Below are 25,564 nucleotides of genomic sequence, written 5' to 3'. Positions count from 1 at the left end.
AAGGACAAATGAAAAGATAAATAACTGCCTTAGTGGTGAAACTGATAACACCTGTGATTGGGATCTGTTTCCCTGTTTGGGGGTGTTTGAAGGATCTACATTTGTAAGTGCCATTGCATTGAGCGCAGTGACCAAATTAATGAATGAATATGAAACTGCCTTAAATACAGATGTGAAGGACAGTATGTTTTAAATTCTCACTTAAAATATGCACTGCTCTATTTGAACGTCTCAATATAATATTATTATTTCATGAAAGGAATGAAAAATACATTTGTGTGCAACAACAAAAAAACAATCATAACTGCGTTTCCCTCCAGTCAGTAGACGGCGATGTGCGTCTTTCAGGCGACTCTGCGAGCGTGACGTATAATCTAGTGGACGGAACGGATCAACAACAACGAGTCAGCCACCTTGGTAGCCAACAGCCGAAACATTTAGACTGTTTCTGTGAATATTTGCCTCTGTGTTTTAAATATACTTCTGACATCTAGTTAATTGCCCCCATTTAAATGTTATAGGTACATTGTTAGTCAACTAGCTGGCTTGATAAGTTAGCCTAGCACTAAACTAGTCGCTCATGCTAACTAGCTAGCTAACATCCCCGACCATGAGCTAGCTCACTGATGTATTCCTCGCCTGCTAAAGAAGAGGTCTGTTGGACGGAGAAAGAAGCTCTGGGGCTGAACATTGTCGTGAAAGAGGAGAAGGAAGAGGAGGATGTCACAGTAAAACAAGAAGTAGAGGGTGAGGCTGTTACAGTGAAAGAAGAAGAGAAAGACGTTACAGTGAAAGAAGAGGAAGACGCGTTCAGAGTGAAAGAGGAGAATGTTACAGTAAAAGAAGAGGAGGAAGAGAAAGAGGAGGGTGCCGTTTTTGGAGTGAAGGAGGAGAAACAGGGAGAGATAACGGTCATATTGACAGACGAGTCAGGAGATTGATTACCACCAGTAAGTACTGTCTTAAAAACGGGCTCTAACTGTCCAAAGGTTTTTAACGAATGTGTTGTTTTAAAGCAGCATATTGAAATTCTATACTTGAAAATGTTGTTCTGTACTATAGCAATTTATGTTATAATATAATGTTAAAGCTACATTTTAAAATGGGTGATTAAAGCCCTGAATGCTGATTGGCTGACAGCCGTGGTATATCAGGCTGTATACCATGGGTATGACAAAACATGTATTTTTACTGTTCTGATTATGTTGGTAACCAGTTTATAATAGCAATAAGACACCTCAGTGATAGATGGCCAATATACCACGGTTAAGGGCTGTATCCAGGCACTCTGTGTTGCGTTGTGCATAAGGACAGTCTTTAACCGTGCTATATTGGCCATATACCACACTTCCTCTGGTCTTATTGCTTAACTGTAACATGTGTATACCATCAGAGTCCCTCCCACCACAAAATCACAACTTAATTGTCTCACAGAATGGCAAACAAGTTATAAATGAAACTTTTGACGTGTCTATTGTAGGCCTTGTGTAGAGTGTGTATACCAGCAAACACAGATTTCTAAATAATGTTGGAGAAATACATAAAATAAGAAGCATTATTGACATAAAAAGGACATGTGTTATGAGGAGACTGAACATATTATCAAAAGGACAAGCGTTTTGGGGAGACTGAACATATTATCAAAAGGACAAGTGTTTTGGGGAGACTGAACATATTATCAAAAGGACAAGTGTTTTGGGGAGACTGAACATATTAGCAAAAGGACAAGCGTTTTGGGGAGACTGAACATATTAGCAAAAGGACAAGCGTTTTGGGGAGACTGAACATATTAGCAAAAGGACAAGTGTTATGGGGAGACTGAACATATTAGCAAAAGGACAAGCGTTTTGGGGAGACTGAACATATTATCAAAAGGACAAGCGTTTTGGGGAGACTGAACATATTAGCAAAAGGACAAGTGTTTTGGGGAGACTGAACATATTAGCAAAAGGACAAGTGTTTTGGGGAGACTGAACATATTAGCAAAAGGACAAGCGTTTTGGGGAGACTGAACATATTAGCAAAAGGACAAGCGTTTTGGGGAGACTGAACATATTAGCAAAAGGACAAGCGTATTGAGGAGACTGAACATATTAGCAAAAGGACAAGTGTTTTGGGGAGACTGAACATATTAGCAAAAGGACAAGTGTTTTGGGGAGACTGAACATATTAAAAGGACAAGCGTTTTGGGGAGACTGAACATATTAGCAAACGTTTGTTAGTCGACAAAAAACATGGGCAAAATAGCCATTTCAAGGAAAGGCTGAACTAAAGAATTATCATTTAGAAAAGATGGTAATTATTACTTTAGAGATGAAGTGGGTCACCAACAAAACGTTAATAACAATGGATCAAATGCAGCCTATAACATTGACTGAAATAGTATTATCTATTATTATAGAGCTCTGATCAGCCTATAAACATGACATTATCTATTATTATAGAGCTCTGATCAGCCTATAAACATGACATTATCTATTATTATAGAGCTCTGCTCAGCCTATAAACATGACATTATCTATTATTATAGAGCTCTGCTCAGCCTGTAAACATGACATTATCTATTATTATAGAGCTCTGCTCAGCCTATAAACATGACATTACCTATTATTATAGAGCTCTGCTCAGCCTATAAACAACATTATCTATTATTATAGAGCTCTGATCAGCCTATAAACATGACATTATCTATTATTATAGAGCTCTGTTCAGCCTATAAACATGACATCTATTATTATAGAGCTCTGCTCAGCCTAAAATACGACATTATGTAGACTGGCAGGTAGGAGCGTTGGGCCAGTAACCGAAAGGTTGCTGGATCAAATCCCAGAGCTGACAAGGCAAAAAGCTGTCATTCTGCCCCTGAGCAAGTCAGTTAACCCACTGTTCCCTGGGTGCCGATGACGTGGATGTCTATTAAGGCAGCCCCCCACACCTCTCTGATTCAGAGGGTTAAATACGGGACACACATTTCAGTTGAATCCATTCAGTTGACTAGGTATTTCCCTTTCCCTATTATAGAGCTCTGCTCAGCCTATAAACATGTGAGAAAGATTAGATTTTATGTTCTACATTATTATTATTATTAGGGCGGCCACCAAGTTTTTATTAAATTATGTAATGTTCTGAAAACGGACTTCAGGTTTTTGAGGAATCTAGCCTCACAGGAAGACAGTTTTATTTCATGGAGGTTTAATTCAGTTCTCTGTTTAATATTTAACTAAATACTCTGTTTGTCTTTGGTAGGAGAGGGACCAGACTGTCACTCTGACAGCGGGGAGACTCCTTCAGGGGAACCAGACCCAGAGACGCCCAAACTAGCGAGACAACACCACTGTTCCCAGTGTGGAAAGAGTTTTAAGTGGTTAAGGAACCTGAAAGTACATGAGAGAACGCATACAGGAGAAAACCCTTATGAATGCTCCCACTGTGGAAAGAGTTTTACCAAGTTAGGGAACCTAAAAGAGCATGAGAGGACACACACAAGAGAAAAGAGTTTCCAATGTTCCCAGTGTGGAAAGAGGTTTACCCAGTTACGGTACCTGAAACAACATGAAGAAATACACACAGAAGATAGGAAGACCTACCACTGCTCTCAGTGTGGAAAGATATTTACTGGGTTAGGTTACCTTGCTGAAAACCCTCACAATTGTTGGCCATCAGATTTTGTCATGGAGTTTTCATTCAATAGGGTTTAGAGTACATTTCATCTTAAGCCATTCTTTTAAATGCGGTAATACCTTTAATTAGAATGTTGTACCTTTAAATACCTTTTAATTCTAATTTTGTTGACGGACTCAATAGAATACACGGAGTCAGAAACTAGGGATCAATTCAAGAAAGTCATCATTCGTCTCTGTTTCAACACCAACTGGTAGATTTAAAAATACTCTGATCTTGTAGATTATTTAGGTACATTTTAGGGTTAGGAAAGTATGTATGAATCATAAAAACAATAGTCCTATAAATCTACCCTAATTCTTACTAATCATGGAAGTTTGATGACAACGGCCCAATCCTACATTTACATAAGTGTTCAGACCCTTAACTCAGTACTTTGATGAAACACCTTTGGCAGCGATTACAGCCTTGAGTCTTCTTGGGTATGACACTGGAAGCTTGGCACACCTGTATTTGGGTAGTTTCTTCCATTCTTCTCTGCAGATCCTCTCAAGCTATGTCAGGTTGGATGGGGAGCATCGCTGCACAACTATTTTCAGGTCTCTCCAGAGATGTTTGATCGGGTTCAAGTCCGGGCTCTGGCTGGACCACTCAAGGACAACAGTGCAATAATATGTAACAACTTCACAACAAATACACACATCTAAAGTAAAGGAATGGAATTAAGAATTTATAAATATTTGGGCGAGCAATGTCAGAGTGGCATAGACTAAAATACAGTAGAATAGTATAGAATACAGTATATACATATGAGATGAGTAATACATAGACTAAGATACAGTACAATAGGATAGAATACAGTATATACATATGAGATGAGTAATACATAGAGAGATACAGTAGAATAGGATAGAATACAGTATATACATATGAGATGAGTAATACATAGACTAAGATACAGTAGTCTGTTCATTATATACATCTACATGATGTATTGTTACACCATGTAGGAGCAGTATAGACCTAGTCTGTTCATTATATACATCTACATGATGTATTGTTACACCATGTAGGAGCAGTATAGACCTAGTCTGTTCATTATATACATCTACATGATGTATTGTTACACCATGTAGGAGCAGTATAGACCTAGTCTGTTCATTATATACATCTACATGATGTATTGTTACACCATGTAGGAGCAGTATAGACCTAGTCTGTTCATTATATACATCTACATGATGTATTGTTACACCATGTAGGAGCAGTATAGACCTAGTCTGTTCATTATATACATCTATATGATGTATTGTTACACCATGTAGGAGCAGTATAGACCTAGTCTGTTCATTATATACATCTACATGATGTATTGTTACACCATGTAGGAGCAGCATAGACCTAGTCTGTTCATTATATACATCTACATGATGTATAGTTACACCAACACAAAAAAAGGAAATTATATTATTTTATACTAATACAATTGCTCAGAGAAAGAGATTTAGTTTAAAATGTAATTCTCAAAAGGTAGGGGTCTGAATTATTGCCACCCATGTTTTTAATTCTCCAGCACTTTCCCCTTGGGAGGATAATGACACTGAAATGTTTTATGAGATTAGAGAACACATACAGAATCTCTCCAGGTCCTTGATTTATTTAGTCTGCGCTTATGGACTGCCCTGTTCAATTCATACCACAGGTTTTCAATGGAGTTCAAATCCGAAGACTGAGATGACCATAGAACATTTTTGAGTTTGTGCCCAATTTCTTTGTGGATGTTGATGTGTCTTGCTGGAAGATCCACTTATGGCCAAGTTTCAGTCTCCTAGCAGAGGTAACCAGGTTTTGGGCTAAAATATCTTGGTACTGGGTAAAGTTTATTTATTAATTTTATACAGTAATTTTTGCTACTCTATATCAACGGTATCAATAACTAGGTGCTTATTTTGATATCTAGTTATTTGACTGAATCAGAAATACAGATGTGGAGTAGAGGTTAAGTTTGTTTTAAATTCTCATATAAAATCTGAACTAATCAAACAACACTTGTTGCTCTTTGTACGTGTTGATATAATATTGATATTTAATGGAAAGAAAAAAACATTTCCCTAAACTGCTTTATAATATTATAATTCAATGAAGAAGAAAAATAGTTGTCCCTCCTCAACTGCGTTTCCTCCCTCCAGACAGCAGATGGCGATATGTGTCTTTCAGGCGATGTTTCTAGTGTGACGTATAATCTAGTGGACGGAACGCTTCTTCAACAACTGCAGCCGCCTCGGTAGCTCGCTAGCCAACAAAGTCGGAACATTCAAGTTCTTTATACGATTTCGTGGTTTAATTGCCACTGTGATTTAAACATACGTATGTGGAAACAATTAGCTACCCCATTTAATTTAATATTTACGTTGTAAGTCAACTAGCTGGCTGGTTAAATTAGCACTAGTCTGGCAGCTAATGCTAACTAGCTATTATCCCCGACCATGAGTTCACTAAGCCACTCTCCTCCTGTTAAAGAGGAGGATGTCTGCTGGACGGAGAAAGAAGCTCTCGTGGAAGAGGAGGAGGGAGAGGAGGCTGTTACAATACAAAAACAAGTAGAGGGTGGGGCTGTTACCGTGAAATAAGAAGAGAAAGGCGTTACAGAGAAAGAAGAGGAAGACGCGTTCAGAGTGAAAGAGGAGGATGTTACTGTGAAAGAAGAGGAGGAAGATGCAGTTTTTGGAGTGGAGGATGAAGTGAAAGAAAATGAAGACGTTTTTGGACTGAAGGATGAAGAGGGGGAGATTACTGTCACATTAGAGGAGGACGAAGAAGAGAAGACTGGAGAACTGATTAACACCAGTAAATACAGTGAGTACTATCTTATAAAACAGGGACATTGATCTGATTAACACCAGTAAATACAGTGAGTACTATCTAATAAAACAGTGACATTGATCTGATTAACACCAGTAAATACAGTGAGTACTATCTAATAAAACAGGGACATTGATCTGGTTAACACCAGTAAATACAGTGAGTACTATATTATAAAACAGGGACATTGATCTGATTAACACCAGTAAATACAGTGAGTACTATCTAATAAAACAGGGACATTGATCTGATTAACACCAGTAAATACAGTGAGTACTATATTATAAAACAGGGACATTGATCTGGTTAACACCAGTAAATACAGTGAGTACTGTCTTATAAAACAGGGACACAAGCAATTTTCAAGTCTTGCCATAGACTTTCAAGACGATTTAAGTCCAAACTTTAACTAGGTCACTCAGGAACATTCAATGTCATCTTGGTAAGCTCCTCCAGTGTAGATTTGGCCTTGTGGTTCAGGTTATTGTCCTGTTAGGACAGTTTTTTGTATTCAGATCTCTGAAATGCTCTCTACCTACGTAACATTTAGTGTCTCCTTATGTTAAGCTGGAAAAACAGTTTTCATGGGCACAGAAATCCTAAATCATTTCAGAGTTTGCTAAATCCCATGGTTCTAACCAAGAGTCACCTTAACTTTATTGACACCCAAATGGATACTGTCATAACACGGTTCTTCAATAATTACACATAATACTTAATACTGTAGCTGTTTAGTTAGTCACATGTTCAACTATCATCAGCTGATCCAGGAAATCATTTTCTGAATGACAGTCACATGACAAACATCACGACATGCAACAACAACCAAAGTGCTTCTTCATTCATTACTCTGGTAAAGACAGTTATGCCGTGCTCCACGTTGGATCCAACATCCCTAACAAATTGATGTTTATAATGTGTTATTGTCTGGTTGATTTACTGTAGGGTCTCATTAGTCTGTTTGGACACAGAGATACTTAGCTCATAATGTGTAGAGAACTGTTCCTTGATGGATAGGCTATTGTACAACACACAGAGCTATTTTCCTTTATTCAGGACATTTAGAATGACAACACATTACAGAATAGCCTAGTGGGATTATTCACAAAATTATCTGGTGATCAGGTTATGAAATGTCATCACAGACATTTTAGTTTCCATGTTTCACCTGAAATATTAAATGATTTATAGTCCTAGGTCTATGTTGTTGTTTGGTGAAGTTATGGGTCCTACAGTAGGTCTATGTTGTTGTTAGGTGATGTTATGGGTCCTACAGTAGGTCTATGTTGTTGTTAGGTGATGTTATGGGTCCTACAGTAGGTCTATGTTGTTGTTAGGTGATGTTATGGGTCCTACAGTAGGTCTATGTTGTTGTTAGGTGAAGTTATGGGTCCTACAGTAGGTCTATGTTGTTGTTAGGTGATGTTATGGGCAAATTTGGCAAATACTTAGTGTAAAACCCTCTGTCAGGCTGATGGCAAAGCTAGCTAAAGAGCATTTTACTGGTTGAAGTGTTTATTAAGTATAAATTAGTTGATTTGCGACAATAACACAAACATATTAAGCAGGAGATTCAAACGAGCCTGACAATTATAATCCAAAAGTAATGTGAAATGCACTCATAAGCAACCTGTAAATGGAGGCTATTTTTGCTGTCAGCCTATGAGAACTCCCCTGAGTGTTCCCCTACGGTGGTGAAGTAGTGAATAGACACAGAGCTTAATGTGAGTTTCCTTCAGTAGCACTCCTGATTGTGCGTTGTAATATTCAGAATGCTTTGTGAAAAACTAATATCGTCGCTCACCATTTTTTTCCCAGGCAGATATACTACATCCATAACTAGTGGTTTCCTCATTACCAGATATACTACATCCATAACTAGTGGTTTTCTCATTACCAGATATACTACATCCATAACTAGTGGTTTTCTCATTACCAGATATACTACATCCATAACTAGTGGTTTCCTCATTAGCAGATATACTATATCCATAACTAGTGGATTCCTCATTAGCAGATATACTACATCCATAACTAGTGGTTTCCTCATTAGCAGATATACTACATCCATAACTAGTGGTTTCCTCATTACCAGATATACTACATCCATAACTAGTGGTTTCCTCATTACCAGATATACTACATCCATAACTAGTGGTTTCCTCATTACCAGATATACTACATCCATAACAAGTGGTTTCCTCATTACCAGATATACTACATCCATAACTAGTGGTTTCCTCATGACCAGATATACTATATCCATAACTAGTGGTTTCCTCATGACCAGATATACTACATCCATAACTAGTGGTTTCCTCATTAGCAGATATACTACATCCATAACTAGTGGATTCCTCATTAGCAGATATACTACATCCATAACTAGTGGTTTCCTCATTAGCAGATATACTACATCCATAACTAGTGGTTTCCTCATTACCAGATATACTACATCCATAACTAGTGGTTTCCTCATTACCAGATATACTACATCCATAACTAGTGGTTTCCTCATTACCAGATATACTACATCCATAACAAGTGGTTTCCTCATTACCAGATATACTACATCCATAACTAGTGGTTTCCTCATGACCAGATATACTACATCCATAACTAGTGGTTTCCTCATTACCAGATATACTACATCCATAACTAGTGGTTTCCTCATTACCAGATATACTACATCCATAACAAGTGGTTTCCTCATTACCAGATATACTACATCCATAACTAGTGGTTTCCTCATGAACAGATATACTACATCCATAACTAGTGGTTTCCTCATTACCAGATATACTACATCCATAACTAGTGGTTTCCTCATTAGCAAGGAGGAGTTTCTGCAATCAAATTGCCCTCGTGTCACAATTTTAGCAAACACAGAAAGGGGCCTATATTGGAGACCAAAAGTCGTCTGGCACACTGCTTAGAGTTTCAACAACATGAATAACTTATTTCTAGCCTACAATCATCGATGTTACTACTAATGTGAAAACAAGACTAAATCTGACTATTGTTGTTAACTTGACTGTCTTTTAAAAAAATGAAGTTTTATAAAAATATAATTTTGTTAGGGGTGGATCAGCTTAATATTGCGGAAAGAACATTGCTTCCATCAATGTAATTGTCTGCGTCATTTCCAATCCCCTATTTATTTTTTTGGTAAATACAGTGGGGCAAAAAAGTATTTAGTCAGCCAGTAATTGTGCAAGTTCTCCCACTTAAAAAGATGAGAGAGGCCTGTAATTTTCATCATAGGTACACGTCAACTATGACAGACAAAATGAGGAAAAAAAATCCAGAAAATCACATTGTAGGATTTTTAATGAATTTATTTGCAAATTATGGTGGAAAATAAGTATGAAGCCGTAGAGAGACTCTAATTGTGGTTTTAAAAGAACATGAATCATTGGCGTACAATGACACCTTGGTTTTTAAGCCACTGATTTCTAATCCCTTAATATTATTGTTTGATCTAATCTTAACAGCTAACATTTCAATGGCAATAATAAATAAAAATGCCGATAGTGGACCACCTAGTTTTACTCCTCTAGATAGTTTAAAACTTTCTGAGATGTTGCCATTATTTACTACTTTACACCTAGGGTTACTATACATAACTTTAACCCATTTTATAAGAGATTCCCCAAAATTGAAATATTCTAGGCATTTATATATAAACTCCAGTCGTACTTTATCCATAGCCTTTTCAAAAACAGCTATGAAAACCAGGCCTGGTGTCCCTGATATTTCTTGACTGTCTTAATTTTCAATTTTAAGACGTCAATTGTTGTACAACTTCATGGGTATGATTTGGACATCACCTTTTACCTCAAATAAACTGGATTTCTGCTGTTGTGGGCCTTTAACCATCTGTCTGACTTTGTTGTTCACACAGGAGAGAGACGTGACTATCGTGGATCCTCTGTGGAGCCTCAACAACATCATGATGCTGACGAGGCAGAGAAGAGTCTCTCCAGATCAGAACTCCTCAAGAAACACCAGCAGAGACCCACAGGGAAGAGAACTCACCACTGCTCTGACTGTGGGAAAAGATTCAACTCTTCATCAAACCTTAAAATACATCAAAGAATTCACACAGGAGAGAAACCTTTTGGCTGTGATCAATGTGGGAAGAGTTTTACTCAGCTAAGCAACCTGATAGTACACCAGCAGACACACACAGGAGAGAAATCTTATACCTGTGATCACTGTGGGAAGAGTTTTACTACATCTAGCTGTCTAACTATACACCAGAGAATACACACATGAGAGAAATCTTATGGCTGTGATCAATGTGGGAAGAGTTTTATTGGCCTACAAACCCTGAAATCACACCAGAGAATACACACTGGAGAGAAACCTTTTAGCTGTGATCAATGTGAGAAGAGTTTTACTACATCTAGCTGTCTAACTAAACACCAGAGAACACACACTGGAGAGAAACCTTTTAGCTGTGATCAATGTGAGAAGAGTTTTACTACATCTAGCTATCTAACTATTCACCAGAGAACACACACTGGAGAGAAATCTTATAGCTGTGATCAATGTGAGAAGAGTTTTACTACATCTAGCTATCTAACTATTCACCAGAGAACACACACTGGAGAGAAACCTTACGGCTGTAATCAATGTGGGAAGAAATACTCTGATAAAAGATCTCTGATTAAACATCAGAAAATACATACATGAAGGAGTTGTTTCATGATATCAATGAATTAATGTCACAATGTAGAATGTTTTAACATTGTAGTAGAAGTATTTAAATGATGTCACAATGTAGAACCCTAAATGTTTGTCCCCTGTTCTATTGATTTCAACATGATATGGATATTAGCCCCAGGGGGAAAATCCAGGCTCTGAAATGGAAGAGTTACTATTTATATGATTTAACAAAAAGTGACTAACAAAAAAAGACTTGTGTTACACTTACCACGTTGGTGACCGACTTGAATCAAAACACAACACTTCAAAATGTTTAGGTTTTCAGTATATCCCAAACTGTTTTTGCATATTGGTTATTGATTTGAACACGTTAAAACTGTTTTTTGACATTGACATTTAGCGAAATGTAATTCAAAAGACGTTGAAAATAAGACTATGCCCGATGTTCGGTTGTAGTTGAAAGTGAAAGTTGAAAAGATGTATTTTCTGGTCGTTTTGTCAATAACTTGAAAACAACTTAATTTCAACTACTTCAAATTTATTTATATAGCCCTTCGTACATCAGCTGATATCTCAAAGTGCTGTACAGAAACCCAGCCTAAAACCCCAAACAGCAAGCAATGCATGTGAAAGAAGCACGGTGGCTAGGAAAAACTCCCTAGAAAGGCCAAAAACCTAGGAAGAAACCTAGAGAGGAACCAGGCTATGAGGGGTGGCCAGTCCTCTTCTGGCTGTGCAGGGTGGATATTATAACAGATCATGGTCAAGATGTTAAAATGTTCATAAATGACCAGCATGGTCAAATAATAATAATCATAGTAGTTGTCGAGGGTGCAACAAGCACGTCCGGTGAACTGGTCAGGGTTCCATAGCCGCAGGCAGAACAGTTGAAACTGGAGCAGCAGCACGGCCAGGTGGACTGGGGACAGCAAGGAGTCATCATGCCAGGTAGTCCTGAGGCATGGTCCTAGGGCTCAGGTCCTCCGAGAGAAAGACAGAAAGAGAGAAAGAGAGAATTAGAGAGAGCATATTTAAATTCACAGACAAGACAAGAGAAATACTCCAGATGTAACAGACTGACCCTAGCCCCCCGACACATAAACTACTGCAGCATAAATACTGGAGGCTGAGACAGGAGGGATCAGAAGACACTGTGGCCCCATCCGATGATACCCCCGGACAGGGCCAAACAGGCAGTATATAACCCCACCCACTTTGCCAAAGCACAGCCCCCACACCACTAGAGGGATGTCTCCAACCACCAACTTACCGTCCTAAGACAAGGCCGAGTATAGCCCACAACGATCTCCGCCATGGCACAACCCAAGGGGGGGGCGCCAGCCCAGACAGGAAGACCACGTCAGTGACTCAACCCACTCAAGTGACGCACCCCTCCCATGGACGGCATGGAAGAACACCAGTAAGCCAGTGACTCAGCCCCTGTAATAGGGTTAGAGGCAGAGAATCCCAGTGGAAAGAGGGGAACCGGCAAGGCAGAGACAGCAAGGGTGGTTCGTTGCTCCAGCCTTTCCGTTCACCTTCACACTCCTGGGCCAGACTATACTTAATCATAGGACCTACTGAAGAGATAAGTCTTAAGTAAAGACTTAAAGGTTGAGACTGAGTCTGCGTCTCTCACATTGGTAGGCAGACCATTCCATAAAAATGGAGCTCTATAGGAGAAAGCCCTACTTGCAGCCTATACACATGGACGCAGTATAATAAATTGGTATGTAATACATTTTATTAACAATCCTACATCACTCCAGTATTTCTTGACAACATTCAAGTACTAATTGTCTTTATTCCACTACTGAAGAAGCATGATTCAAATCACCTCATATTTCAAACATTCAGCCTGACAAAAGATACATGTTTGATTATTTCATGCCTCACCCTTAAGTTAATTATTGCCAATAGATATTAACAAAGGGTTGTACATTTGCTTTTGATATTTCATATTTACAATTCATGTAACATTTAGTAATCTTTATTTATGCAACAAACTGACAATTTTTGGGTACAATTATATTGACATTGTTGCCCTGCTTTTAGAATATCAGGGTTCATTCTCAGATGTGCCAAACCAAATGTACTAGAGCATGACATTGGGGACTGGGCCCCGATCCAACAACATGCCTATCTAGTGAACCCTGAGAAGAGAGAGAAGCTCTGCAGTGAGGTGGAAAGTTACTACGGATATTGCAGGAGTTTCCTCTTGAAATCAGACATGTCCGTGGTAAGGACAACTTGGATGCTGATTGTCTCAAGGGTGGGCAGTCAAAAAGATTTGTGTTTTGCGTTTAGCCAGTGCGTTGCCATGGATCACAATTTATTTTGACTGCACGTTTTTCCGTATTGGAGATGAGTTTTGTTTGGACTCGTTCCAAGGGGATGAGAGTTCTAGAAGTTAGTGAGTTTTAGGAAGACGAGAGTTCTAGAAGCTAGTGAGTTTTAGGGGAACGAAAGTTCTAGAAGCTAGTGAGTTTTAGGATTCTATAAAAAGAAAAATGACAAAGATACGATTGTATATTATTATTTAGAAATACGTGTTTTTTCTTGTTTTTAATTGTTGAAAGCCAGTAGACACCATGTTTATATTGGTGAAGGTGAAGCATTGTAGTTGATTATAATGTGAAATGGAAGTAGTTTTCTCTTGGTGGTAAGCATTCTCTTACGGTGTTACAGTCTTTGATTTTTCCATTTATGTTTTGAGGTTGGACTTTAGCACGTCTAGCCCGTTAGCACGTCGGACGCACTGATTGGTGTCACCTCGTTAGTCAGTATGTGTTACACCTGTGCTGGCTTGTCCATCTCGTTAGTGGGAAGGTGTTTCACCTGAGCTGGTCCAGGTTCTATTTAAGAGTGTCTGGCCCAGTACTCCAGTTGTCTTGATACATGTGGAGAGTCAACAGCTTTAGTTGCGCCATCTTTTTGATTTGCTTCCTGCCGTTAAGTTTGTTGTGTGTTTTTCTTTTGTTTTCTTCTTCTTGGGCAGATTTAGTGGGTCTCATGGTGGGTGTCTTTTAGGTCCCAGTTGTTGTTACTAGTCAACTTTCAGTGGGCACTGTGAGAGTGTGTTTCAGAACCCCTTATATTTTGGGGTTGGATATTGGATAAATTGTTTAATCAATGGCATTTCCTTAAGGTGCTCATTAGTCTTTCAGTTGTCAGTCTTGTTTTTTATTTAATGTTTGTGTACTAAATAGTTTTTTTCATTGTGTTGTATCCTGTCTGAAATGTGCTGTATACATAAAGCTTGATTTGATTTGAACAAATGAACCCAATGAACAATCAATAGACTCTTGGTCCCTCTTGGTATGAAAAACAGAATCACTTTTCCAGCCTGCTGAAGGCGTGGTGGAGTGGTAAACACCACCCCCGGCTCTACCAGGGGCTTGAGGTGGTCTCCCACAGCTCTGCTTATGTCATGTTCTGTGGCCTTGCTGTTCCATTTCTTGACTGTCCCTGCAACACAGAAACACATTTAGTCATATTATATAAAACACTCAAAGTAATGGAAATGGAGCATCTATGGCCTCAGTTACACCTGTCACCTAAATGTGACTTCTGTCATCCGATCACTCCAAGCTGCATTAGGTTCAGATCTACCAGGATGGGCCTTTGACAGAGTCAGGCCACTGAATATGCATAAGTAATGAAAAGAGATGGGGTGAATGAGGGGAAAAGTACATTTGACACAAATTACCTTAATAATATCAAAGAACAAATGTGTGTGCCTGAGGGGAAATTAACTTTCATACAGCCAAAAGGGGTGAGAAATTACACCAATATCAGTGGACAATTTGCACTAATGTAAATAAACATAGATGGAACATATTCCCTTTTGCTGACGTGATGAACCGCTAAGGGGACATAAATATTTACCATCTAAACCATGTGTGACCTCTCACCTCTCTGGCTGAAGAAGTGTTCTTCCTAACCAGTCCCTCAACAGCTCTCTGACTGAGCTCCACCCTCACTGGGTCTTCAGAGGAGAGGAAGGCTGAGGAGGGATGGAAGGATCAGTATTAGATCATGTATTTTCAGGTAGAGATACATCCTTGGGACGTCCCTAGCCCGTTGAAGTTGACATTTAAAATGGTTAAGGTAGGGGGTTAAGGTTAGGGTTTAGGGTAGGGATGTTCCAAGGATCCCAGATAGCATTGACCATTGTGCATTCTTCTGTCTCTTTTACATAGCAGGTGATGGGTTCTGACTTCTGAACTTGAAAATCTGAAATTGAATGAAACAATAATGTATGTTGATGCTAATATGATGTACAATATTCCATGATGTTTCTATATGATAACAATACAGTAATATATTTAATATGATGTACAATATTCCATGATGTTTCTATATGATAACAATAGAGTGCTATATTTAATATGATGTACAATATTCCATGATGTTTCTATATGATAATAGAGTAATATATTTAATATGATGTACAATATTCCATGATGTTTCTATATGATAACAATACAGTAATATATTTAATATGATGTACAATATTCCATGATGTTTTTATATGATAACAATAGAGTGCTATATTTAATATGCCATATACTATTTTTAACCGTTTCACAAAATCATTTTAATTAACTTAATCATTATGATTCAACATCAGTTCACCGTCTCACCTCATACTGTATTGGAGCAGCAGCAGCTGACTGCCCAGTTCAACATCAGTTCACCATCTAGGTTTGGATTATTTCCTCAACTATATTCTTTCCCATATATTGTATATTGTTTCCATAAAGCCAACATGGCTTTACACTCATTAACGTAAGTTTCCAATCTACATGTACAACTAGCTAACGTTAGCTTCGTTAACTAACTAACTAACTAAGGACGGTGACCTGTCCAGACGAGATGTTACAACGAACTGAATCCTCAATGGAGGTCTTCCTCTTTATATAGCCTGCTACAGCATGCAATACTATTAACTCACAAGGGGGCATAACGTTACATGGACAATACTATCCCATTTTGGAAACGTTACATGTACAATACTATCCCGTTTTGGAAACGTTACATGTACAATACTATCTCATTTTGGAAACATTACATGTACAATACTATCCCATTTTGGAAACATTACATGTCCTCCCCCTTGTGGAGGGAAATTAATATCTTAGATGGTAGCTGTAGATGGGATTCAAATGCATAATGGTATTAATACAGTGTCTAGACTACCTCTTTTGTATAAATGTCGTTCAGAATCGAAACACAGTATTGCCACGCAGCAAAACGTTGGGTATAATCTTTCAAGTCAGCCTGATAAAATATTGATTAATTTGTGTACAAATATATCTTGAAATGTGATATTAGGCCTGTATGGCAGTACTGTTACTGTATGGCAGTACTGCATTGGCTAGTACTTTCTCCAATATGTTCTTCTATTTTACATTACATTGTATGTTGATGCCATTTATCTTTCAATATTTATTTAGCCTCTTCAGCGTCTCATCCCGTCAGCGGGATCAAAATCCAGCGAAAAATCATATCGCCAATTAGCATTAAAAAAAATCATAATTAAAAAAATATATATATATATATTTTTTTTTTTATAGATACACCTCTCCTGAATCGACCGACGTCGTCCGATTTCAAAAAGGTTTTACAGGAAAAGCAAATCATTAGATTATGTTAGATGAGTCCATCGTAAAAAGCAGCAACATAGCCATTTTCCGACCAACCACTTGCATCACATATAACCAAAAAACAGCTAAATGCAGCACTAACCTTTTACAAACTTCATCAGATGACACACCTAAGACATCATGTTACACAATGCATGCATTCTTTTGTTCAATAAAGGTCATATTTATATATAAAAACAGCATTTTACATCGGCGTCTGACGTTGACTAACGAATTTCCCCTCAAATGCGTCCCGGGAAACAATGCTACAATTCCCTAAATTACTATCCTATAACGATTTTTTACATTTATATTGTCAATCTAACATTTATAGATGAATATCTCTTGAGAACACCTGTCATACCAGATTTTAAATTAACTTTACTGGGTAATCACACTTTGCGATAAAAGGAGATGCGATACTCAGAAAATGAGCTAATATACAGAGCTCGGCGCCATCTTGGAACAATCGCATGTCACATCTCATCTTGTATAATATTGTCAATAATCGCCTACCTTTAGTTGTCTTCATCAGAAAGAATCCCAGGTCCACAACAGATGTATTTTCGGTCGAAAAAGTCCATACTTCACGTTCCATTAGCCTGCTGTTGGTAGCGCGTCCTTGGGCTCTCTCCAAATTCTCCGATGTGCGCAGGGCTGAAGTTTCGGATAAAATGATTCTCCCGCCTGTAGGTTCGTTCAAACATGTCAAACGTTGTAAAACATTAATCGTCAGGGCCTGTAACACCAAGAGAGCCAATAAGATTCGAGGGGGATGATTTAATTGTCTTTCAAACCGTTTCCAAAGGTGGGGGTAGACATGGCCGCCGGCGTCATAATGGTGATGGCCCATCCCCTGTGACCAATTTCCAATGAGTCTCATTCACTGAGTTTCGACTGTATAAGGCTCAAACCACTGTGAAAAGACTGGCGACATCTAGTGGAAGCAATAGGAAGTGCTCACTGAACCATGGTTAACGGTGTGATTTATAGGGAAAGATGAGAAGTCGAGTCCACAATTCTGAATTCCACTTCCTGTTTCAATCGGTCTCGGGGTTTTGACTGCCATTTGAGTTCTGTTATACTCACAGACACCATTCAAACAGTTTTAGAAACTTTAGGGTGTTTTCTATCCATATATAATAAGTATATGCATGCCCTAGCTTCTGAGTTTGATTAGTAGGCCGTTGAAAATGGGAACGATTTTTTTTCAAAATGCGCTGTGGCGCCCCCTATCCTAGGGTATCCTCAAGAGGTTTTAATATATGTATATATATATGTTTTAATGCTTGTAAGACTGTTCTTTGACACATTTTCTCTTCCTTTGAAATTGTTATAGGACAGAACATGGACACAATGCAATTGGGATCAAGAAGAAGGTACAGATATGTTGTAGGACAGCTGCATTTGAAGTGTACATTTAACCTACATAGCAGTCAATACAAACTGAAATCTATTAGCATAGATGTGCAAATGATCTTTTCAGATCTCAGAAATGAATCAAGTCCAGGGAATGGATATGAGAGTGAAATCCCGCTGGCCTTAGATGGGGAGAACATCCAGGGCCTCGAGGATGTCCCCATGGGACTTGGGGCTCTGCCACGGCTGTATTTTTTATTTGCCCTTAAATTTCCCCAAAATATCAGAAAAACACTTATGTTGTTAAGTTACTGTGTTCTGGCGATAAGAGAAGTTGGGGTGAAGTTACCAGGTCCGGTCATAAAGATGGAAAACTTCCTAACATAACTAAGTGGATACGATACACACACTAAAGCTGAAAAAAATCTGTATTTAGCGTAAAGTCTACAATGTTGTTAGTTTACCTGTGATTCATTTTTTATCTTTTTATTGTACATCATTTTTATATATTTTTAAATGTCATGAAAAGCACTATACAAAGTAAATGTATTATTTATTATGGTCTGACATGTCTGCAGAAATGTTGCAATTTTGTAATGTGTTTTGTTTGGTAAATTGTTTTTGTAAATATTAATTCACTTTTGTGGTGCCACTAAATAAACAATGAATTATTTAAATCAATACTGTCAATATTGTTATTAAAATATTTTTATTTATAAGGAGGGAGGGTGGACAGGGAGTTAAAAAAGGAACCCCAAAAGGTTCTTTGAGGAACCATGATAAGGGGTTCTTCAAAGAACTTATAGGGGTTCCCACAAAATGTTCTTCAAATAACTTTTAGGGGTTCCCCCACAGTTTCAATTTGAAGAACCCCTACAGGATACTCCAGGAACCTTTACTTTTTAGAGTGTATATTGATAAAAGTCACCTTGTCCGAGAGACATTTACATAGTTATACACAGCCCAATTTAGGATGACTATTTTAGGGCGAAATAGAGGCCACAGACAGACCTGATATCGACCATAATTCAACGTCCTTTGACGCCACGTGCCGAGTGGATACGACCAAAGTTATTCTGTTTAGCTGCACTTTGTAGTACATTTTTACACTATAATAAATGTTTCTGATGCTGCATCGCCCGTTGTCAAAGGGAGTCATTGGTTTGTAGGGGAAGTCGCTTGTAGGGGCAGCCCCCCCCCCCCGTAACTTCCCCTAAAGTGGACACACTCCCATCAGTTTCTGAGACAACTGCCCAGACTTTGTAGACTGTTTAATAATGCTTAACCCTCATCTTTATCAAATGATCCATTAAAGATACCAACTCAAAACCTACGTTTGTCTACATATGGGTTGTTTAAATTGTATCTAATTATATTCCCAGTATTACTTTATCAAATCTCAAATCGTATATACACACATACAATTCATCATATTTTCATATATTCACAGAATCCATATAAAACGTAAGAAATTCTCAGGTACTCACAACAACCATTCCATTTGCTTTTTCAAGGACTCTCCATAGCTACGAAGCAGCTCTCCAAACATACTCCCAGCAGAACCAAAAATAAACTTTTGTTTCCCGGACAATGACCATGGGATCCTCAACGGTTCTCTAACCTCCCAGAGACCACGGCAAAATCAAGCCTCCCAGGAACTATAGACCTTCTGCTGCTTTCTAAAATATCATCCCGCTTATTATCCACATTTCAATCATCTGATGAAGCATATTTCTATATGTTACTATCCAGACGACAGATTAAGACTCATTTCCACATTCACACAACTCTCATATCACAGTCACACAACTCTCATATCGCAGTCACACAACTCTCATATCACAGTCACACAACTCTCATATCACATTCACACAACTCTCATATAACAGTCACACAATGCCATTCCCAATCAAGTAATTGTTTTTCAACAATATTTTAACCTGCAGGAAAATTGTCTAATTTCTATCTCATGGTTAGTTCCTAGGATAATGCAACTCATACATTTACATCTTTCAATACTTCTAAAATGGGGTACAGGTTTAAAATAATTACAGGTTTAAAACAAATACGTTTAAAATAATTACAGGTGCACCTTTCTATCTTATACTATATCATAAATGGTCTTAACTAGTAAACACAGATTCTAGTTTTCATCCAGTTCACACAGATAGCTGACTCGCCCCTCTTTACACCTCCAAGGTGCCCCCCTCACTAAGGAAAACACACTCAGAGCCTACGAGGCTTTTCTAAAAACTCCACTTGTTTCGCTCACCTCATTCTTTATTTTTAAACTACGTTTGAGATGTGGTATCCACTCAGCTCGCTGCCTCTCAGATCAAATGTGGGTCCATCTGCTCCGCTCCTGAAGTGTGGTCTCTCTGAATTCCCAAGTGCACCATTTACCCAGGTCATCAGGGGCAGTCACCAAGAGAAGATTCACATCCCCGTCGCTAAATGTGGTTGTTCATTAAGAGAAACTTATCACACAAGTCAGAGTTATTCTTAAACTAAATCTTTATTCACTTATTAATAAGGGTGCAGGTCAATACAACACACATACAAAATGAATCAATTGGGTGCTCTACGATTATGATGGCTGGTTGACGAATCACCCCTAGATGACTCGTTTAGAGCCCCGAGACAAAAGTACAAAGGTCTTTTACAGCCAAGATGCACCCCTTTCAACCTACATGGCAAACAGATATATAGAATGGATCACAAGGTTAAGATTTGTATGAAAGATACTTATAATTCTCAGCTGACAGAATCTGCTGTAAAAACAGTACTCTTTGTGTAGAGACCAGGGTCTGGCCCTGGGGTCATCTCTCCCTGGTACCATATAGAACAGAAACATTAACTCATGCTCTGGAATGCGGTCTCTTTAGGTTTTATCACCCAAAAGACATTGTAAATCTCCTGTCAGTGTTTTCTCCCAGAGACCCATCCTCAGTAGAACACACAGACACAATAGTTCCAAGAACCCTCTATTCTGTTGCATAAAACCACCATTTGTTGCAAAAAAAGTATTATAACATAATATTGCAATTTTGCTCTCACAGTGTCCACTGAAAGTTGACTAGTAACAACAACTCGGACCTAAAAGACACCCACCATGAGACCCACTAAATCTGCCCAAGAAGAGGAAAACAAAAGAAAAACCCACACCAAACTTAAAGACAGGAAGTAAACCAAAAAGGTGGAACAACTAAAGGTGTTGACTCTCCACATGTATCAAGACAACTGGAGCACTGGGCCAGACACTCTTAAATAGAACCTGGACCAGCTCAGGTGAAACACCTTCCCACTAACGAGATGGACAAGCCAGCACAGGTGTAACACATACTGACTAACGAGGTGACACCAATCAGTGCGTCCTACGTGCTAACGAGCTAGACGTGCTAACGAGCTATACACGCTAGAGAGCTATACGCGCTAACGAGCTAGACGTGCTAACGAGCTAGACGTGCTAACGAGCTATACACGCTAGAGAGCTACACGCGCTAGAGAGCTATACGCGCTAAAGTCCAACCTCAAAACATAAATGGAAAACCAAAGCCTGTAACACCTTCCCCCTTAAGACAACAAATATATCCTACATTTCTTTTGGACAAGTTTGCTTACCACCAACAGAAACAACTTAATTTCCCAATATAATCAACCACAATGCTTCACCTTCACCAATATAAACATGGTGTCTACTGGCTGTCAACAATTAAAAACAAGAAAAAAACACGTATTTCTAAATAATAATATACAAACGTGCAAACTCAAAACATAAAATGGAAAAACCAAAAAGACTAACACCTTAAAAGAAAGAATGTAACACCTTCCCCCTTAAGAGAATACTTACCACCAACAGAAAACAACTTCCATTTCACATTATAATCAACTACAATGCTTCACCTTCACAAATATAAACATGGTGTCTACTGGCTGACAACAATTAAAAACATTTCTATATAATAATATACAATCGTTACAATTATTTTTCACCTTTTTCTTTTTTTAGAACTCTCGTCTTCCTAAAACTCACTAGCTTCTAGAACTCTCGTCTCCCTAAAACTCACTAGCTTCTAGAACTCTCGTCCCCTTGGAACGAGTCCAAACAAAATTCATCTCCAATACGGAGAAACATGCAGTCAAAATAAATTGAATAAGTCTGATTTCAAGAGAAAACTCCTGCAATATCCATAGTAACTTTCCACCTCACCGCTGAGCTTCTCTCTCTTTTCAGGGTTCACTAGATAGGCATGTTGCTGCATTTAAATGTAGGGGTCGCTAAACAAAAGAACACAACACTTATTTGTCATCAGTCATCGCTAAAATCATTTGTGTGACAGGAGGGAGATGAGGTTGCACGTCCTGTTAAAACTAACAGCTCAAAAACCACACGGAATCTGGGAATAATGTGTACATCCCTGGTTAGAGGACCATTTGTAGAAAACAGCTAGCTACATTTTGAAGTGTTGCATTTTGATTCCAGTGGGTCACCAACATGGTAAGTGTAACAACAATTTTTTTGTTAGTCACTTTTTGTTAAATCACATAAATAGTAACTCTTCCATTTCAGAGCCTGGATTTTCCCCCTGAGGCTAATATCCATATCATGTTGAAATCAATAGAACAGGGGACAAACGTTTAGGATTCTACATTGTGACAATATTAAAATACTCCTACTACAATGTTAAAACATTCTACATTGTGACATTAATTCATTGATATCATGAAACAACTCATCCATGTATTTTCTGATGTTTGATCAGAGATCTTTTATCAGATTATCTCTGGTGACAGCTATGAGATTTCTCTCCTGTGTGTATTCTCTGGTGTCGAGTCAGATTGCTAGATGTAATAAAACTCTTCCCACATTGATCACAGCTATAAGGCTTCTCTCCTGTGTGTATTCTCTGGTGTATTGTCAGATTTCTAGGTCCTGTAAAACTCTTCCCACATTGATCACAGCTATAAGGCTTCTCTCCTGTGTGTATTCTCTGGTGTATTGTCAGATTTCTAGATCCTGTAAAACTCTTCCCACATTGATCACAGCTATAAGGCTTCTCTCCTGTGTGTATTCTCCTGTGTACAGTCAGCTTCCCAGATTGACCAAAACTCTTCCCACAATGATCACAGCTATAAGGTTTCTCTCCTGTGTGTGTTCTCTGGTGTATTGTCAGATTGCTAGACCCTGTAAAACTCTTCCCACATTGATCACAGGTATAAGGCTTCTCTCCTGTGTGTATTCTCTGGTGTAGAGTCAGATTTCTAGATGCAGCAAAACTCTTCCCACATTGATCACAGCTATAAGGCTTCTCTCCTGTATGCATTCTCTGGTGTACAGTCAGACTTCTTGATGCCGCAAAACTCTTCCCACATTGATCACAGCTATAAGGTTTCTCTCCTGTGTGTGTTCTCTGGTGTAAAGTCAGCTGGCCAGATGTAGTAAAACTCTTCCCACCTTGATTACAGCTATAGGATTTCTCTCCTGTGTGTATTCTCTGGTGTAGAGTCAGACTGCTAGATGCAGCAAAATTCTTCCCACAATGATCACAGCTATAAGATTTCTCTCCTGTGTGTGTACTCTGGTGTAATGTCAGCTGGCCAGATTGAACAAAACTCTTCCCACACTGATCACAGGTATACGGTTTTTCTCCTGTGTGTGTTCTCTGGTGTAAAGTCAGCTGGCCAGATTGAACAAAACTCTTCCCACATTGATCACAGCTATAAGGTTTCTCCCCTGTGTGTGTTCTCTGGTGTAAAGTCAGCTGGCCAGATTGAACAAAACTCTTCCCACATTGAGCACAGCTATAAGGTTTCTCTCCTGTGTGTGTTCTCTGGTGTAAAGTCAGCTGGCCAGATGTAGTAAAACTCTTCCCACATTGAGCACAGCTATAAGGTTTCTCCCCCGTGTGTATTCTCTGGTGTGATTTTAAATGTCCTGAAGAAACAAAACTCTTCCCACAGTCAGAGCAGCAGTGAGTTCTCTTCCCTGTGGGTCTCTGCGGGTGTTTCTTGAGGTGTTCTGATCTGCAGAGACTCTTCTCTGCCTCGTCAGCGTCATGAGGTTGTTGAGGCTCCCCAGAGGATCCACGATAGTCCCATATTTCTCCTGTGTGAACAACAAAGTCAGACAGATGGTTAAAGGCCCACAACAGCGGTAATCCACTGTAAAAGGTGATGCCAACAGCGTAGCCATGATGTTGTACAACAATTGACGTCTGTAATGAATGTTAAAATTATTTGACAATTGTCTTAAAATGAGCAAGAATAGTCATATTTTGTCTTTTCACATTAGTAGTAAAATCGATGACTGTAGGCTAGAAATGAAGTTATTCATGTTGTTCATGTGCCAGACGACTTTTGGTCTCAAATATAGGCCCCTTTCTGTGTTTAACAAAATTGCGGCACAAGGGCGATGCGCACACAATTTGATTGCAGAAACACCTCCCTGCTAATGAGGAAACCAATAGTTATGGATGTAGTATATCTGCCTGGAGCAAAAATAGTGAGCAAAGATTTTAGTTTTTCACAATGTATTCTGAATGTGAACAGGGGAAAACTCAGGGAAGTAACCTCCATTTCCAGGTTGCTTATGAGTGCATTTCACACTACTTTGGATTATAATTGTAAGGCTCGCTTGAATGTCCTGCTTAATATAATGTTTGTGTCATCATCGCAAATCAACCTCTTTGTACTTAAAAAACACTTCAACCAGTAAAACGCTTTTAACTCAAAAATGGCGCCGGAGGAGATGGCCCTCTCCTAACCAATTGTGCTATTATGTGTTTTCTTTTGCGATATTTGTAAATTATTTTGTACATAATGTTTCTGCAGAAAAGAGCTTCTGGATATAAGGACAGCGATCACTCACACATCAATCACACCTCGAATGATGGATTAGACTGGATCACTCACTCACCTGGATTAGACACTGCCCAGTGACACGAGCCTACCAGACGAGCTAAAACACTTCTATGCTCGCTTCGAGGCAAGCAACAATGAGGCATGCATGAGAACATCAGCTGTTCCGGACGACTGTGTGATCACGCTCTCCGTAGCCGACGTGAGTAAGTCCTTTAAACAGGTCAACATACACAAGGATGCGGGGCCAGACGGATTACCAGGACGTGTGCTCCGGGCATGTGCTGACCAACTGGCTGGTGTCTTCACTGACATTTTCAACATGTCCCTGATTGAGTCTGTAATACCAACATGCTTCAAGCAGACCACCATAGTCCCTGTGCCCAAGAACACAAAGGCAACCTGCCTAAATGACTACAGAGCCGTAGCACTCACGTCCGTAACCATGAAGTGCTTTGAAAGGCTGGTAATGGCTCACATCAACACCATTATCCCAGAAACCTAGACCCACTCCAATTTGCATACCGCCCAAAAAGAGCCACAGA

General features: G+C 38.9%; 1 protein-coding gene and 1 long non-coding RNA gene across 2 annotated transcripts in view; one reads left to right on the top strand and one right to left on the bottom strand.

Annotated features, from left to right (window-relative positions):
* Positions 1 to 354: 354 nt before the first annotated feature.
* LOC145863124 (uncharacterized) lies at positions 355 to 14,452 on the top strand. The gene is made up of 3 exons (XR_014382449.1): positions 355 to 950; positions 3,247 to 6,477; positions 10,388 to 14,452. It is a non-coding gene; the product is annotated as an uncharacterized LOC145863124 (long non-coding RNA).
* Positions 14,453 to 20,657: 6,205 nt separating this feature from the next.
* LOC145863054 (uncharacterized) overlaps positions 20,658 to 25,564 on the bottom strand; it is a 29,867-nt gene continuing 24,960 nt past the window's right edge. The window contains exon 2 of the mRNA XM_082968269.1: positions 20,658 to 24,267. Within this exon, the coding sequence (XP_082824395.1) occupies positions 22,940 to 24,267 (1,328 nt within the window). The 3' untranslated portion in view covers positions 20,658 to 22,939. The remainder of the gene's footprint in view (positions 24,268 to 25,564) is intronic.

This window comes from Salmo salar, chromosome 02, assembly GCF_965601325.2.
Source record: "Salmo salar chromosome 02, fSalSal1, whole genome shotgun sequence".
Taxonomy (NCBI): domain Eukaryota; kingdom Metazoa; phylum Chordata; class Actinopteri; order Salmoniformes; family Salmonidae; genus Salmo; species Salmo salar.
Note: the sequence above shows the minus strand (reverse complement) of the source record. Positions and strands in the feature narration are given on the sequence as shown.